General features: G+C 43.4%; 1 protein-coding gene across 1 annotated transcript in view; it reads right to left on the bottom strand.

Moving 5' to 3' along the window:
* ITGAV (integrin subunit alpha V) overlaps positions 1 to 17,521 on the bottom strand; it is a 372,076-nt gene that overhangs the window by 120,367 nt on the left and 234,188 nt on the right. The window contains exon 18 of the mRNA XM_086955459.1: positions 12,336 to 12,473. Coding sequence (XP_086811585.1) covers positions 12,336 to 12,473 — 138 coding nt within the window. The remainder of the gene's footprint in view (positions 1 to 12,335; positions 12,474 to 17,521) is intronic.

Here is a 17,521-nt window from a genome sequence, read left to right as displayed (position 1 = left end):
CCCCTGTTCCCGCAATCAATTTTAAAACAATAGAAGGTGAAGTTAGACCCTTGCTGTGGGATGGAGGGCCTCGTATAGCTCTAGCTAAATTGACATGGCACTGGTATGATGGGGGAATAGCCTACCAGACATCCACTATTACTATTGGGCGGCAAAACTGATGAGAATTATTCAATGGGTTAATCAACCCGCAGATAGACCAGCATACTGTATGTACTGTCATATCTTACTCCAGGGAGTTGATCTACGAGCAACTTACACCAACCTGAAATGTTTAACCCTCATGGGACTGAAAGCACTCACGGTCCCAATCTGCGATATGACACTCAAAACACTGAGCTGGAGAGGTAAGATTACCGAAGCCACAACATTGTGGGACTCTGAGAGGTTGGGCATGCTGGGGACAAGACCCAGCTTTGATAAATGTGACCTGATTGGTATTTCTAAGGTAGGGATTCTCTGGTCCAGTGGGGTGGTCCCATTCTCTTAACTACAGAGAGAGTACGAGCTGGCGACTGCGGAGACCTTCCGATTTCTGCAAGTTCATCATGCTCTGCAGGCGGTGATCCTCTGGGTGGGGGTGGGCCTTCCGGAATCATCACCACTAGAGGATAGATTGTTAGATGATCCTGTGAGCCATAAAGCGATCTCACTCACCTATACAAAGCTGATAAAGAGCTCCTTGGATATGCTCCTTCACCTGTGAGACCACTTGGATGCGACCTGGGCAGCCAGGCTGATGAGGATTGGCCGGAGGCCGTGGCCTACCCCAGAGAGGTAGCGATTAGAGAACAATTTAGGCTGGTGCAACTTAAAATACTTCACAGGTCCTACTTATCTTGAAACACTATGGTTGAAAGGGGCAGGGGGACTCATTGGACCTGTCGTAGACAGTGTGGGCAGAAAGGGTACTTCATCCATATTATTTGGGATTGTCCAGCAATCCAAGTCATTTGGGGATCTGTGATAGCATGCATGAACAGCCATGTGGTGGTGATTTGAGACCTTCAACTAAGTGGTGCCTTCTTAATGTGTGGGATGCTAAAGACTTGAGCCACATGGAGCAAATCTGGATAACCCTGGGTATGAGGATTGCTAAACGAAACATAGCCCGTCTATGGGGGGCAGCGTCCACACAACTTCACAGAGACTGGAAAAGAGACATGGACTGGTGTATGGTGGCAGAGAGGGTGATTTATGAAAGCAGGGTCTGCCCCGAAAAGTAGTAAAGGATCCGAGGCAAATGGAACGTTCAAAGGGGGGAGTCCATGTGCCAGCTCCACAGTAATGCCACTGGAGGCTGAAATTACAAACTATACTGCATTTGATGTACTTCTGGGTAGGAGTGTATTTGTGACATCAGGAATGAAGCTGTCCGAGGCTGGACTGCAGTGTGTACACTTGCTATTTCTATGTATGACTGTTGTGGTGTACTTACTTACCTCGTCTTTGCTGTGTGCCTAATAAGGAAAATGCTACTTACCAGTATGCATCTGTTCTTGGCATGTAGAGTGGCAGAGTTGCACACTATGCATAGATTGCCACCTAGTGTTGGGCCCGGATGCTTGCAGTTTGTTTAGTAGAAAAGTCTTTGGAAGTCACGGGATAGGTGACTCCTCCTTTGGATGATACTGCGCATGGTCATCGGCTCCATCCCCAGATTGTTTATCGCCATTAGGGAAGTGATGGAGCTGTATAAGAGATAGTGATGTCCATGTGATTAAGATAATACTGGAACAGATAAAGGTAGCCGGGGAGGCGGGTGGGCGTGTGCAACTCTGCAGCTCTACATGCCAAGAACAGATGCATACTGGTAAGTAGCATTTTACGTTCAAGGCATATGAGCTGCAGATTGCAACTATGCATAGATTACATAGCAGTTCCCACACCTAGCGGCGACCACCCGTATCTGTTGCAGTGGTTTGAAACAGAGTTTTGAGTACAGCCTGGCCCACAGTGGCTTGTTGTTTAGTTTGCACATCTACACAGTAATGCTTTGTAAATGTGTGCGGTGTAGCCCATGTGGCTGCTCTGCATATGTCATCTAGGGGAATGTTCCCTAAAAATGCCATTGAAGCCCCTACTTTCCTGGTAGAATGGGCTTTGGGTGGGATTGTTAATGTGCGTTTAGCTTTTTGATAACATATTTGTATACATTTAACAATCCACCTAGCTATCCCTGACTTTGAAATGGGATTGCCTTTATGTGGCGATGATAAAGACACAAAAAGTTGTTTTGTCTTCCGAAAGGTTTGCGTCCTTTCAATGTAGTACAGTAATGCTCTCTTGACATCTAAAGTGTGCAGAGCTCTTTCGGCGACTGGTTGAGGCTGCGAGAAAAACATGGGCAGCTCAACAGATTGATTTAGATGAAAAGGGGAAATTACTTTTGGAAGGAATTTTGGATTAGTACGAAGAACCACTTTGTTATGATGCATTTGCAGAAAGGGTTCCTGAATGGTAAATGCTTGTAGCTCACTAACCCTTCTGAGAGACGTGATGGCTACTAGGAAAGCTACTTTCCAGGTTAAAAATTGCAATTCAAATTTATGTAATGGTTCGAAGGGAGGTCCCATTAACCTTGTGATAACTTCATTTAGGTTCCACACTGGTGCGGGCGGTGTTCTGGGAGGAATTATTCTTTTGAGTCCCTCCATGAAAGCTTTAATAGCTGGCACTCTAAAAAGAGATAGATGTTGTCTATTTTGCAAGTATGCTGCAATAGCTGCCAGGTTTAACCTGATAGACGTGTAGTCTAAGTTACACTTTTGAAGGTGCAGTAAATATCCAATGATGTGTTGAAAAGAGACATCTAAAGGATCAATTTGGTTGTTTTGGCAGTATATGATAAACCTTTTCCACTTAGCAGCGTAACATACTCTAGCGGTGGGGCGTCTAGCTTCTTTGATAACGTTCATACAGTCTGGGGGAAGGTTTAGGTAACCAAACTCTATGACCTCAGGAGCCAGATCGCTAGGTTGAGCTGAGCTGGGTTCGGGTGCCTGATCTCTCCACGGTTCTGAGTTAATAGGTATGGAGATAGGTTTCGTTTTTGGTGTGGTACCACAGACATTTGCAACAGCGTGGTGTACCACGGTTATCTGGCCCAAGTTGGAGCGATCAGGATGAGCGTTAGGGAATGTTGCTGTAGTTTGCGCACCACTAATGGAATTAGTGGGAGAGGAGGAAAAGCGTACGCAAATAGTTTTGACCAGTTCATCCATATCGCATTGCCTTTGGACAATGGGTGTGGGTATCTGGTGGCAAAGTTTGGGCATTTTGCGTTTTCGTGGGTGGCAAAGAGGTCTATTTGAGGTTGTCCCCACATTTGAAAGAACGGATGAAGAACTTGTGGATGGAGTTCCCATTTGAGGATTTGCTAAGTCTGTCGACTTGGCAGATCTGCCACGGTGTTTTGTACTCCTGGGACGTGTTGGGCTGATATGAAAATATTTAGTGGTATAGCCCATCTCCATATCTGCTGTGCTAATTGAGAGAGCTGCAGAGAGTGTGTCCCTCACTGTTTGTTTATGTAGTACATAGCTGTCATATTGTCTGTGCGGACTAGGACAGCTTTGCCTGACACTTGAGTTTGAAAGGCTTTTAGTGCTAGAAACACAGCTAGTAGCTCTAGGTGGTTGATGTGGAGTAGCTTTTGTTGTGGTGTCCACCTGCCTTGCATGGTGTGATGCAGTAGGTGAGCTCCCCAGCCGGAGAGCGATGTGTCCGCTCTTAAGACTACTTGAGGAACTGGCTCTAGAAACGGTCGCCCTTTGGAAAGATTGTTGGTGTTCCACCATTGCAGAGAACGTTGAGTCCGACCGTCTACCAACACTAGGTCTGTTAGTTGACCTTGAGCCTGGTTCCATTGACGTGCTAGGCACTCTTGAAGTGGATGCATTTTGCAATCTTGCGTGAGGAACTATGAATATGCAAGATGCCATTATTCCTATGAGCTGCATGAACACTCAAGCTGGTAGTGAGTGTTGCGGCTTGAATTTTGTTTGAAGAGTTTGTACACTTGTTATCCTTGCTGGACAGGGATACGCTAGTGTTAACTGGGTGTTTATTGTAGCGCCGAGATACTGTTGTAGATTTGAAGGTTGTAGATGCGACTTAGCGTGATTTACTGTGAATCCCAAGTCATGAAACAGTTGAATGGTAGCGTGAGTTTGTTGTACACACTGGCTGTATGAGCTGGCTTTTATGAGCCAGTCGTCCAGATATGGGAAGACATTAATGTGTGGTCTTCTTAAGTGTGCTGCTACCACTGCTAGGCATTTGGTAAACACCCTTGACGCTGTTGTGACTCCGAATGGGAGCACTTTGAACTGGTAGTGCTGTCCGTCTAGCACAAATCTGAGATATTTTCTGTGCACTGCGTGGATGGGAATATGGAAGTAGGCGTCCTTGAGATCTAGAGTGGCAAGGAAGCCGTTTAGTCCCAGTAGTGGAACCATATGGAAATGGTCCAACTGAATGTAAATGTTTATAGGTCTGAGGTCTAAGATGGGTCTTTGAGATCCGTCCTCTTTTGGTATTAGGAAATACAGTGAGTATATTCCTTTGTTTTCCTGGTGCTTTGGAACTATCTCTATTGCATTTTTCTGCAAGAGGGATATTACCTCTTGTCTGAGCAATGTTAAATTTTCCTGTGACATGGTGGTATGTTTGGGGGGGTAGATAGTAGTTCCAGACAGTAACCTGATTGAATAATTTGTAACACCCACCTGTCTGATGTGATGTTTTCCCAGGCTGGCAGGTAATGTTGGAGTCTTCCCCCGACCAGAGTGGAGTTGGGCGGGGGGAAGGGAGTTATTGGGCAGGGGTGGAGGCAGAGCGGGAATTGTTATTTTTGCCTCTGCCCTTGTTATTGTTACCCCTGTACCCGCCCCTTTGGTAGCCCTTGCCGTAAGTGGATTGTGTGGGGGTTTTGTATGAGGCGGAGGCTGTGTCTGAGGAATATCCTCTGGTGGCTCCTCTATATGATGAGCGACTAAATGAACGTCTGGGAGCCTGCAACTGCAGGGCTCCCATAGATTTGGTGGTGTCTGTATCTTTTTTCATTTTTTCAAGAGATACATCCACATTGGGTCCAAATAGGTGTTGCTCATCGAAAGGTTGATTTAGAATGCCATTTTGTACCTCTGGTTTGAATCCGGATATACGAAGCCAGGCATGTCTGTGTAGCAGGACGCTGGTAACTGCTCTAGACGCAGTATCCGCTGCGTCAAGTGAACATCTGATGGAGGTATTTGTAACGTTTTTACCCTCTTGGATGAGTTCATTTGCCTTATCTCTGTACTTATCAGGGAGGTGTTTCATTATTGACTCTAACTCGTCATAATGTGCTCTATCATATCTGGTTAGCAATGCTTGTGTGTTGGAGATACGCCAGATATTTGCTGCTTGAGACGCAGTTCTCTTCCCTGATTCGTCTAGTAACTTAGACTCCTTATCTGGTGGGGCAGCATCACCTGATGTTTGCGAGTTAGCTCTCTTGCTTGCGTTGGAAACTACAGGTGAGTCTAGTGGTACTGGCCCCTTAATGTATTCTGGGTCTGAAGGGGCGGCTTTATATTTCTTCTCTATACTAGGATTAATGATTCTAGTCCTGGCTGGGTCTTTAAAGACTTCAGCAGCGTGTTTGATTACTCCTTTGAGCATTGGTAAGATGGATGCCGACCTTTGTGCGTGATCAAAGGTTTCCATCACCAAGTCTTCGTCTACAGGGTGTGTATGCATGTCTACCCCGTGATATTGTGCAGCTATGTGTATTAGCTCGTTAAACCCTATAGTGTCTTCAGGTGGGGAAGGCCGTGAGGGGTATAAGTCATCCTGAGGGACATTTGGTACATCTGGAGTGGTGTAATCAACCCATGGGTCAGGTGAGCCTGTAGGTGTGTCTGGTATGGGAGATTGTGGTGATGACATAGGTGGAGGAGAAGGGAAAGGCGGTCTTAAAAGTTAGGTAGCCAGGTCCTCCTTCTTTGCAAGCGGAGCTGGAGCTGGCTTGTCCAGTGGTCGCTTTTTTGAGGCCAAAATCAACTGTCCAGTTATTGGGTCCTTAGCCAGTCTTTTGGGCAGGGTCCGTAAAATATAAGTCCTCTGCCGGAGGCCGAACATTTGGTGCTGTGGAAGGTTTCGGCACCGAAGCGGCTTGCTTTGCTTTTGTGACAATGTCCTTTGTCGGGGAAGCGGGAGTCTTTTTCGGCTCCGAATTTTTTTTCGCCTCCAAATGTTTTTTCGGTTCCGAAGGTTTTTTTGGGTCGGGTGTTGTTTTCGGATCCGCTTGTTTCTTTGGATCCGATGTTTTTTTCGGTTCCGGCGTTGTTTTGGAATCCGAAGCTTTGCTTGGTTCCGACCTGGGTTTCGGTGCCGAGGGAGTTGTGTGTTTCGGCGCCGATAGTTTGGGCGTCGGCGTAGCCGGTGTCTATGTCTTTTTTGGTGCCGGTAAGTTGGCGCCGGCACCATTGGAAGGCTGACTCGAGCCCGAGTCGCCCGAAGGCTTAATTGGCTTCTTTGCCGGGCCCGAAGGTGGGGCAGTAGAAGCGGAGTGTCGGTGTGCACCCGAACCCGAGGGCGAGGGTGTAACCTGGGCCTTCTTTGGGTGTGCCGAGGAAGGGTCGGGGTTAACGGTCTTACTTACGACCCGCTGCGCTGGAGTGACGTCCTCGACATCCGAATCTTCTTCATGTTCGGAACCGCTGTCAACGTCCTGTTGTTCTGGGACGTTGACGCCTTCTTCAAAGATGTCGCCCGGAATGGAGGATGAAGATCGAGCCATTGTTCTTCTCGCTCTTCGGTCCCGGATAGTCTTTTTGGAGCAGAAAGAGGCAACAGCTGAACAGTCCCTTGCCTCGTGCTCCGGAGAAAGGCAGAGGTTACACACCTCGTGAAGGTGGGTGTGGGGAAACTTTGACCCACATTGAGGACACTTTTTGAATGGCGTCCTTTCCATGAGCTGGAGTCGAGGCCTAGTTTGGCCTGAAGGCCATCGACAACGACCGGAATCAAAGTATTTGACGTTGAAGAATAGCGTAGAGTGGAGAAACGTTCGAAACTTATTATCTGAAAGTTGGTGAGGATTGCGCGCCGAAGGAATTCGGTTTCAACGCGGAGCGCTGGAAACACATCCAAGCCCGGTGGCGGAAAAAACAATCTGGGGATGGAGCCGATGACCATGTGCAGTATCATCCAAAGGAGGAGTCACCAATCCCGTGACTTCCAAAGACTTATCTACAAAACAAACTGCAAACATCCGGGCCCAACACTATGTGGCAATCTATGCATAGTGTGCAATCTGCAGCTCATATGCCTCGAACAAAGATGTTATAAAAAAGTAAAAAGAATGTGAATGTGTGCATCTGAATGTCAAAGACATGTGCGATAAAAGTACATGATAATCTTAGTAGATGTTATACGGTGTGTCATACATAGGTTTATTCTTTGTCGCTTACTTGCGTGTTGGACTTTTATTTATGTGGTGCACCTTGTTGAGTGCCTCACTCTACTTCTCTACAGGTATTCAGTCAATGTGGTTGGGTTCAGTTATGATTGCTTGTGAACTGATAATTATTTACTCTATATAGATGGTATCTAGATGATATATTCAAGAGTGGGCACATATTTTTTTTTGTTGTGTTTGATCACTTTTTGGTCTCAATATAGACAGAAACAATATGGACTCTACTACGGCAACGTCTTCTATGCCGGCATCTCTGCCCAGCTCCTAAAAAGACTCCAGACCATACAGAACACTGCAGCCAGATTCATCCTGGATCTCCCCAAATGAACCCACATTGCCCCCCACCTGAGAGACAATCACCGGCTCCCCATCCAGAAGAGATGCCAGTTCAAGATCCTCAACACAGAAGGAGAGGACAGTCCAGCAATGGGGAGAGGGAGGGCAGGGGCCAGAAATGGCGAGATTTGGGCAGCAATGGCAAACAGGAGGGTGGGGGGACAGCAACAGGGAACAGGGAGGCTGAAACAGGATGCAAAAGAGTGGGATGGTATAGTAACTGGGAGTGGAAGGGGAGAAGCAGCACTTGATGGAAAAGCAAACAAGCAAGAAAGCAGTTCAGGGAGAGTAACACATAAGGGAGAGTGCAACATGGAAGTGGGGAGAGGGAGAAGCACACGGGGAAGACAGAACAACATAGAGCGCAGTGGAGTGAAGGAAAAGTTGTACACAGGGAATACTGGTGGAAAACACATACATTCTCATGAAGTGTTTAACCAAAAAAGAAAAATGTTGTTCACTAAGCATAAGCAGTAGAAGGACAAAATAAAGAGGATGCGTTCTAAGGGAGGGACAACGACAGAACAGGAAGGCAAGCCCACGTAAGGCAATGAATGATAGCAAGTTATTGAGAGTGGCAATAAAGACAACCAATGGTGGTAAACAATGAGTGAGCTCTAAGCCCACTATTACTTCACATAGATCTTTTGCAAGCAACCACCTCCATACTGTCTGGTAGGCTAGACCTAAAAAAGAGTGCATTTTGCTTGTTTTGCCTTTGCTCTACAGCTGATCTGAAATGTAAACAATTAATGTTTTTTGCACCAACAAACACCATTCCACTTTACAATGCAAACTTTAACAAATACATTAAAGTGACACAGTTGTTACAGGCATTACATTACCATGAGTCATAAGGGAAAGAAGAACTGCACCATGGAGACATGGCTAAATGACAGTAAAGATCGTTAACACTCAACTGGTTTAAGCTAAGTTACATGATGGCGCTCTCGATTAGAAACCAAGAAGCCTGAAGAAAAACAATAACCTTTATTTCCAATAGATGAAGCAGCACAATTTTCAGTCACAGATTAAAAAACTCTAAGAATCATCCTGCATGCAACAGTGGGATAAATTGTGTGGCTCAAAGGAAGCTCCTTAGCAAATAACTGTCAAATCTGCCTTGAAAGACAGACCAGTTATTGATGGAAATGTAATCAAATTTAGGATTGATGTTCCAACCCGCTTTACATGCACAAATTGTTAGATAAGAAAGGTCAGGCTGACAGCCCACCTATCAGAGCCTTGCATGGGCTACGTAGAAAACAGATAATTTAATCCGAACTGTAAATGCTTGTTCAAGCAAGGCTGAATAACTCAGGCACTTCTATGATGCAGAAATATACAGCTAATTGATATCTATATAGATTGCACAACGTTACCAGCAGTTGCGTATATATTTGATGTGAAATGAAGATGGCAGAAATAGCTCAGGTAATTGAGTGCATACTGCCTATAACTGATGTCACCTGCAGGCCAGACATCTGAACCCCTTGCAGGATCAGTTCAGTCTTTCATTGCATTTACCATAATTGTGGGATTGCCTAGTTCCTAGACCTAAATAGCATGATTATAGAGCCTTACAAGGCCCATATCAGTGTTTTATAAGTAATGCAGGGCTCAGTGGTATTTAAACTACATCACCTTTAGGCTCAAGCAACCATTAGAGGATGGGGCTATCTCCTAACTCCATAATATGCATCAAACCAGCCTGTTCTCTCCTCATCCACTCACCATTTTGCATAAACAAATTCTGAATTACAAAAGGAGCTTTAACTCCGATGACAGTATATGGCACAGTCTGCTGCCTTTCAGGCCCCACCATTGCCTCCCAACCAGGTAAGTACAGGTCTGTCCCCTCTTTGAATGAAATATAAGAGGTCTGGGAGGATTGACCAAGGAGGATACATCTGCCTTGGATGCCTTGGGGCTCAATGTCCCCGGACATGATAATTCTCGCCATGGTGCCTACTTTAATCAACGGTCCCACTCTGCAACTCTGGGCAATAGCTTGCTTAATCTCCACGCCGGCCCTTATCGCTAAGGATGCCTGGCTTCACCTTGGGGTGCCCAGGAGTGGGCGCCTCACAGGAACAGGCCAGGATGGGTTCCTCAGCTGTACAGCGCGGGGACACACTGGCTAGTGTAACCAGGCGCTTTATGAGCTCAGTTACTTACTTACTTACTTACTAGATTCACTACTTATGAACTAGAAGGCAGCTATAGGAAACTCACCAATAGACTAGCAGTGTCTGCTCCTGTCAGAATACAGACTCAATAATGTAGGTGTCAGCTGGCTGCCACACACCATTAGGAGAGATGTGCCCAGGCTAACACACAGAATCTTCTTCTCCAGCTTTTCTACAACTTAAACTAGTGTTCGCTCTTCTAGTATCAACTTGAAAATGTGTCACACCATATAGGTTATTCTTTCTGCATCTAAAAAGAGCATTCTTATTTTCACCAGAAATATAGCAGCTATCATGTTTCTAAACAGTAGGTAACAAGTTTATTGTAAGTCCGTTCATTTGGTTTTCAACATTTATCTATAAAAAAATCCTTAAATAGTTGCTTATTCTAATGATAAAAGTCATTAAAGATCAAACTCTGTTAGCATGTGTAGTGAGGTTGCAGACATGAACAGCAGGAAGGCAGGAATAAAGTTGTTGTAATCTCAAAGTAAGAGACTTCATCCTCCAAAATCCAGCATACAACTGACTTTAGCTTGAGGCAAAACATTCTGTTGAAGCTACATTCTACAGTGGAACACAATTGAGATGCATGAGCCATAGAATACAACAGGTAAGGTTGGCTCAGCTTAAGATAGGAATACCACAACACCTCCCTATTATCATCAACAGAACAAAACAGACAAAGAAGGGAGAACAAGCACAATTATACAAAATCTTTAAAACGAGAAGGAGTAGATCTTTCCCTTTCCTATCTTCTCACAGCGTTACCTGATGAAGAAATGGAAGGAAGAGAGATGTCCAGTTCAGCATCATTAGGACAACATTCGGCAATTCTATTGAGGTTCCAAACCGTATTATCTTGTCTCCTAACAGCATTACCTAACAGTTCGATAACTTTGGTAGGTTGACTATATTTGGAAACACCAAATTTTCTCTCAGGTAATTTTATCCTCACCAAGTCTCCAACATTTACAACAGTTTTTTACAGCTTTCCTCACATCATACGCACTCTTCCTCCTATCCATTTTTTCCAACTCTCTTTCTTTCCAACCAGCTGTGTTGTCACCAAAACCTGCAGTACCTGAAAGTTTTGCAGAGACCCAAGAAAGTTTGAGATGAGTACAAGCCGAACTCCCCTAAAAAAGGCAAAAGGAGTCACACCAGTAGAGGAATGTGCAGTGAACATATACTGGCAAACCTTTTTCTTAACAGCCTCTTCCCAGTCACAGCTGGACACAAGAGCTAATTGCATGGCCTCATTAAGAACTCTGATCAATCTCTCGACAACTCCATTGCTTTCTGGATGATAAAGCGATGCACGTTTATGTACAACACTTCTTTCACTCAGAAAACTCTCGACAACGCCTGAAGTGAATAGCACACCATTATCAGTAAGTACTGAGCTTGGCAAACTTTCATTGGCAAACAAGTCATCTACAAAAGAAATCACTGCAGAAGAGTCCACCCGATTGACTATTTTAATGAATGGCCACCTGGAAAACATATCAACCCACACCAACACATAATTATCTTGACTCTTAACCCTGACAGGTCCCAGGATATCTAAAGAAATGCCCACCCCAGGTCCAATGGACTGCTTCCTGAGAACCATTGGTTAAGTCCTGCATTTGAGTATTTTTTCGCTCACAGAGCACTGGGTACAATCTCGTACCGATCTCTCAATTTGAGTATCCATAGCGGGCTACCAATATACTTCTCTAACTCTCTCTTTTGTTTTGGCAATCCCCATATGGCTAGAGTGGGCATTTTCAATTATCTTAGATCTCAAATGAGAACCTTACTAAAGAAGGGACAAGAGTTTGAGTGGGACAAAGGTTGTTGTGCCGAATATGATCTGATCAAGAATTGTCTCAATCATGCTCAAAATCTTGCTAGTTTTGATCAAATCCCATCCTCGTCACCAAAATGTAGTGAGGTCGCAGAAATGAACAGCAGGAAGGCAGGAATAAAGTTGTTGAGGTTTTTATTGTAATCGCACAGTAAGAGACCTCATCCTCCAAAGTCCAGCAAACAGCTGACTTTAGCTTGAGGCAAAACATTCTAATGAAGCTACATTGAGATGCATGAGCCATAGAATACAACAGGTAAGGTTGACTCAGCTTAAGATAAGAATACCACAGCATGCTTATTTTGATACATATAGATAGGAGAATAGGTCACTGTGATCAGCATTTGGGCTCGAGTCACATTACTGTCATTTTCCAGAAGGAGGAACATAAAAACACAGCAGATAATACATTTAGCAAAGAACATTGTTGATCGAATAGAAAATTAAACCGCAGTGAAGTCTTCAATAGAAAAGATAAAATAAACAGTACCTGTCGACTAATATTAGCAGGAGAGAATTGGTTCAAAATAGGCTGCAGTCCTGTGGAGTCTGCCGCTGATTTGTAATCCAGCTGGTAGTCCATAAATATGTTGATTGGAGTTAGTTTATCTCTGAACTCTGAATCATCCTACATAAATCATAAGATTTATTATTAAAATACCATACAATCTCAATACTCACATCAACGACCTAGAGTACATCAAAATATAACAGATCATCTCTAATTTACTTCTAGAGGATTCTGTCTCAGGGCATGGACAAAAGTAATGGAAAATGTGCTCATAAGATTGCAACCTCTAAGACATAACTTGCCCTTCATACTTTTCTCTTGTGTTCTTTTTCCACCACACCACTGCTTCTTAAATTAATTTGCCTTCAGTAACCTCTGTTATCATTTCAGCTCTATCATCTTAAATAATTTTTAAACAGAAAGTCATTTCTTTTAACAATAAATTAGTTGATCTATGTATTCATTTACAGGTCTGAATGTACATTAAATACTTCACATATGCAGTCAAGGGATTGTTAATTATTGTGCGTGATCTTATGGCCTTAAATTAGGCAGCATTTATTGATAAACGACTTTTAGAGTACTTTTTATGTTGTGCTCTACAAATGCTCATTGACTGACTTTTTTACATTCGGTGCACACACGAGTTATTGATATGCCAGGGCAGCATTTGAAGTGCTGCATTTTTAAAACTGTTGCATCAGTTTGTCAGTGTGCATATGGTCGCTGTAAGATATGAGTACTTAGTATAAATCAAGGTGCTTCTGAGCTATTTATGCTTGTGTGTTTTCTAGAAGAGTCAAAGAATGTCACAAACTAGTTTATAATTGTTTTAATACTGTATCATGTATAGTAATTATAAACAAAGCTATTTAACTAGAACGGGAATTCAAGCGGTTAAATTTATAAATTGACATAACATTACAAAGAATAGGCCAGTGACTTAAACCAAAGTTGTCCTTTGACAGAATGCATGTTGCAGTGAGTTGATAGACAGTAAGTCACAGTTATGCCGTACTTTGGTAATTATATGAAATTGGACAGTTTCCCTGTGGTAATGGCTGAGCGAAGGAGAGTTTACTAGCACACGGGCTCTATATAATGTGTGTTTTGGGCCAGATTGATTTTACTTTCTGTATACATATTTACATAAGTAAGACGTAATTTACAGCAAATTATTAAAGGAATTTCAATGCTAAATTCCATTACAGTATATTTAGCTTCCATAAACAAATACAAATGTTAAATTAATGGTAACCGTAGCATTTCTTCTTTCTTTCAGAGCGGGAAATGAAAGCATTTACAATAACAGTGCTGCTCTAAGAGCATTATAAATCAGCACACCTGACAAGCTCATTCTTGCAGGTTGATCCTTGATTCGTGCATCTACCAAAGAATCTTCCCCAGTGTTTGAAAATAAACGTTGTATAAGCAAAACCAGTTGGAAAAATGTTATGGGTCTGCACTAATAATTGGAAACATGGCCAGGCAGCAGGCCAGGCTCTTCCGCCAACCCCAGTGCCTGCAGGCAGTTGGATGAGGGGATTTGCAGCCAACCCCATGGCGTACACAGCCAAAAGGTTTGGGATTGGTGCTTGTGTGGGGAAAACTTTAGATATTCACAGAAAAAACACAAAGGTTATAGTAACGTTGTAGTTAGAGGATGATTTCAGTGACAATGTAATGTTTTAAAAGAATAAAACCACTAAAATTCACCAGTTAAAGTTTCCTCAAGCAACTATAACTCGTGCCCTAAGGTGACTGTAACTCACACCTTTGATATGGACTGCTAATTACTGCACATATTACATCACTAATGACATCTTCTATGACATCATTGATAATATCACTGCAACATTTGCAATAACATTTATGATGAGAAAACAGGGCATGGCAGGGCGTGACTTCTTGGTAAGCCATACTCACAACAAACAATGGATTTATAATTTATTTGTGAGTTTTATATAGCGCGAACAAGACCCTAAGGCAGGGGTCTTCAAACTGTGTGGCGCGACCCCCAGGGGGGCCGTGGAGCGATGCAAAGGGGGTCGCACCTTCACAGTCATACTTCTTCCCAGGCCCAAGGGCTTCAGCCCCCCTCCTCCCTCGTCGTGTCTCTCAGCTTGGCTGAGGCTGCTGCAGTGTAACTCGAGCTGTGGGCTGGGCAGTGTCTGGAGTAATCTCCAACACGCCCGAGTTTTTCACAGGTCTTTAAAGACCATTTGCATATTTACATGCCTTTGTAAACTGATTACAGAGGCTTAGTTTTTTTCCTGGCTTCAGTACCCTCTGGGCCCACTCTGTGCCTGTTCTTTACATTTGTATTTTACAATTACTGCTGTAGTGTGAAAATGTATTTAATGAAAAGGAATATAAAGTAGGGTTGCCAAAAGAAAAATGCCTGCCTGTTTTGTTTAAAGAGCCTGCAAAGATCTCCTCTTGACACTAAATAGACTTTTAAATAGAAAAGTATCTATGCATTAGTTTTGTGACATTTCTGTCTTTTTTGCTCTTTGTCAGTCAGGGATCATTGAGGCAGCGCTAGAACACAATTAAAAGTGCTTTCCATTTATATTTGTTGTTCGAAGTATGCACAGATAAGTGCTTAAAATACAGCTTTCAGTGTCTGCTTATTTTTGTACCGACTGGGCCATCAAAATAATCTGCTGGCAACCCTAACCATAGGACTGTAAGTTTGTTGCAGGATCAGCACATTATTTATTTCCTCCACACTCGATCCCCGATTAATGTCGCAGTAGTTTAACTTAGATCTTAAACCCTACGTTGCCGTCAAGAACATGCTGAGTTACTTCAAGTGTATGGAAATGCACCCTGCATTCAGACAACTCGCTCCTCATTCTCTCCCTTCACTTTCACGCTCATCGTGCACTCACATTAATCACCATGCACTCACACCATTCACCCTGCACTCACAGTGCCCACAATGCACTCACACTGATCACCATGCACTCACACCATTCACCTGCTCACCCTGCACTCAGTGATCACTCTGCACTCACAATGCACTTGCACTGTTCACCTTATACCTCACCCTGCAGTCACACGAGTACACTACTCATTCTGCACTCATGTGACACTTTACTCACCTGACCCCCTGACTGCTCAGTAAGCAACTCACTCAAAAAGCCCATCAGTAATCATACATTCGTTCGTCCCATTCTGAACTTGCATTCATACACCACCTCACTCACCCTGCAGTCACTTCTATTACACTACTCTCGCACTGTTGCATCGCTCACCGTGCACTCACATGGGCACTCTCGTCACAAACACAGTGTGCAGAGGGTTAATGTGCCTGCTACAAAGAACGTGTACCATGCAGATCAGAGAACTGAGTGTGAGTAAACTATGAGTAGCGATATAAAAAAATGAAATGTTTTTCAGAAAGGTGCTATAGAGAGATGAGGTGCATTGTTAAAGTGAGAGGTTGAATGGGGAGAGTTCAGATGTTGTAAAAAGGGGTGAAAGAAAATGGCCTGCAAAGTGAGAGAAGGATCCGGGGTTAGGAGAGGAGAGAGGGATGGAAGGGAGGGGGGTGGTAGGAAAGCTGCATGGGTAAACTGCTTAACTCTGCACAAACGCCAGGTGTTTAGGGGACCCCTGCCTCTCCTGGCCAGGGCCAGGTGAACTTCTAATGTGGCAGCACGTACTCCTGCGGAGTGGAAGGTCCTTCTCAAAGGTTGACTAGAAATCTGATGTTAATTGCTGTATTTTGGTTATAAATGGGTACTGATGGGGTGAAATCTTTCCTCAGTGTTACTGTGAGTAAACAATGTCAAAATAATGATGCAATGCTATCCCAAAATACGCGGAATCACATAACATCACTAACATTTTCTTCTCACACAATTTAATCAAGTCTGTCACGTAATTTGGTCCTCACTTGCCTCATATTTCTAGTAGCCCTGCCTACAGGTTTATAATTTTTTTGTCGGGAGGGGGTCCTTACGCCTCAAAATGTTGACAGGGGGGTCTCGGCATCCAAAAGTTTGAAGACCTCTGCCCTAAGGTATCAGAGCACTTTACAGAGTAAACACAACAATAACATGAAATACATCGAGAATAGATATAAATAGATAGTAACTGTAAAAAAGGCAAACGGTATACAATAGGATATGTAGACAAAGTGTCTGAGTTACCTAAAGTGTAAATAAAAATATATATCAACATTATATAAAAGAAGAATACGATAGACAGAGGGAAGTGCGGATGTAAAGTTCTGAGAGAGATATAGTAGGGAGGTGCGAGGGTAAGGAGAGTAGGTGCACAGTATTTCCCGGAGGTAGTGAATAAGCATGGCAACATAGCACTTAAGATCTTGAAACCAGCACTTTACAGAGTAAGCACAACAGCAGAAACTCGAGGTACATAGAGACCAAATAAAAATAAGTCTGAATGGTAAGAAAGGAGTAGACGAAATACAGTAGGGTATGTAAGCACGAACAGCCAGAACAAGAATGACAAAGTTTGAGTGAAAGGACATAGCGACAAAAAGTCAAAACAGAATACGAATGATAAAGTACATAAAAGTTCTGAGGTAGTTCAGGAAGGGAGATGTTAGGATGGGGAGAGTCAAAGCACAGTTTACCCCAAGGTAGTTATGTATAGATTTACATGAGGAGTGCAGTGTAAAATAAGTCCGGGACTCAGGCAAATTACGAAGTGGCAGGAGGCAGCGGACACATAGTAGGCTTGAACTAAAGAGTAAAACATTAGAACAAGTAAACGATGCAACCAAATCTCCTACGTGGCCCCAAAACATGACAGGGCAGTATGGCTCACATTTTCAAAAGCAGTAGAGAGGTTAAGGATAATGAGTATGGCTTTGCTTTCGGAATTTTAAATTGTAATCAGTTGTTTTAGAAACGACCCTCACAACTGCTTAGACACTCCAAGGTGTTAAAACATTAATGCAATGGGAAAGAAAGCAACGAAGGAAGACAGTAAGGATTTTTCCAATGTTTTGTCTATAGATCAAGGTACAGTTTCTATTATTTGAACAGTAAATAATAGTTGCACGTTTGAGCTTGATTATAGGCAACGCCTTATGGTGTGGACAGAATGTATGGGCGTTTTTATATGATGGGATGCTTCTTTATTCTATTTGTGTAGGACTTGACACAATGCATTTCATTAACAGCAGA

The sequence above is a fragment of the Lissotriton vulgaris genome, chromosome 2_1, assembly GCF_964263255.1.
Source record: "Lissotriton vulgaris chromosome 2_1, aLisVul1.2, whole genome shotgun sequence".
In the NCBI taxonomy this organism is placed as follows: Eukaryota; Metazoa; Chordata; class Amphibia; order Caudata; family Salamandridae; genus Lissotriton; species Lissotriton vulgaris.
The sequence above is the reverse complement of the archived record's forward strand: the minus strand, read 5'-3'. Positions and strand labels throughout refer to the sequence as shown.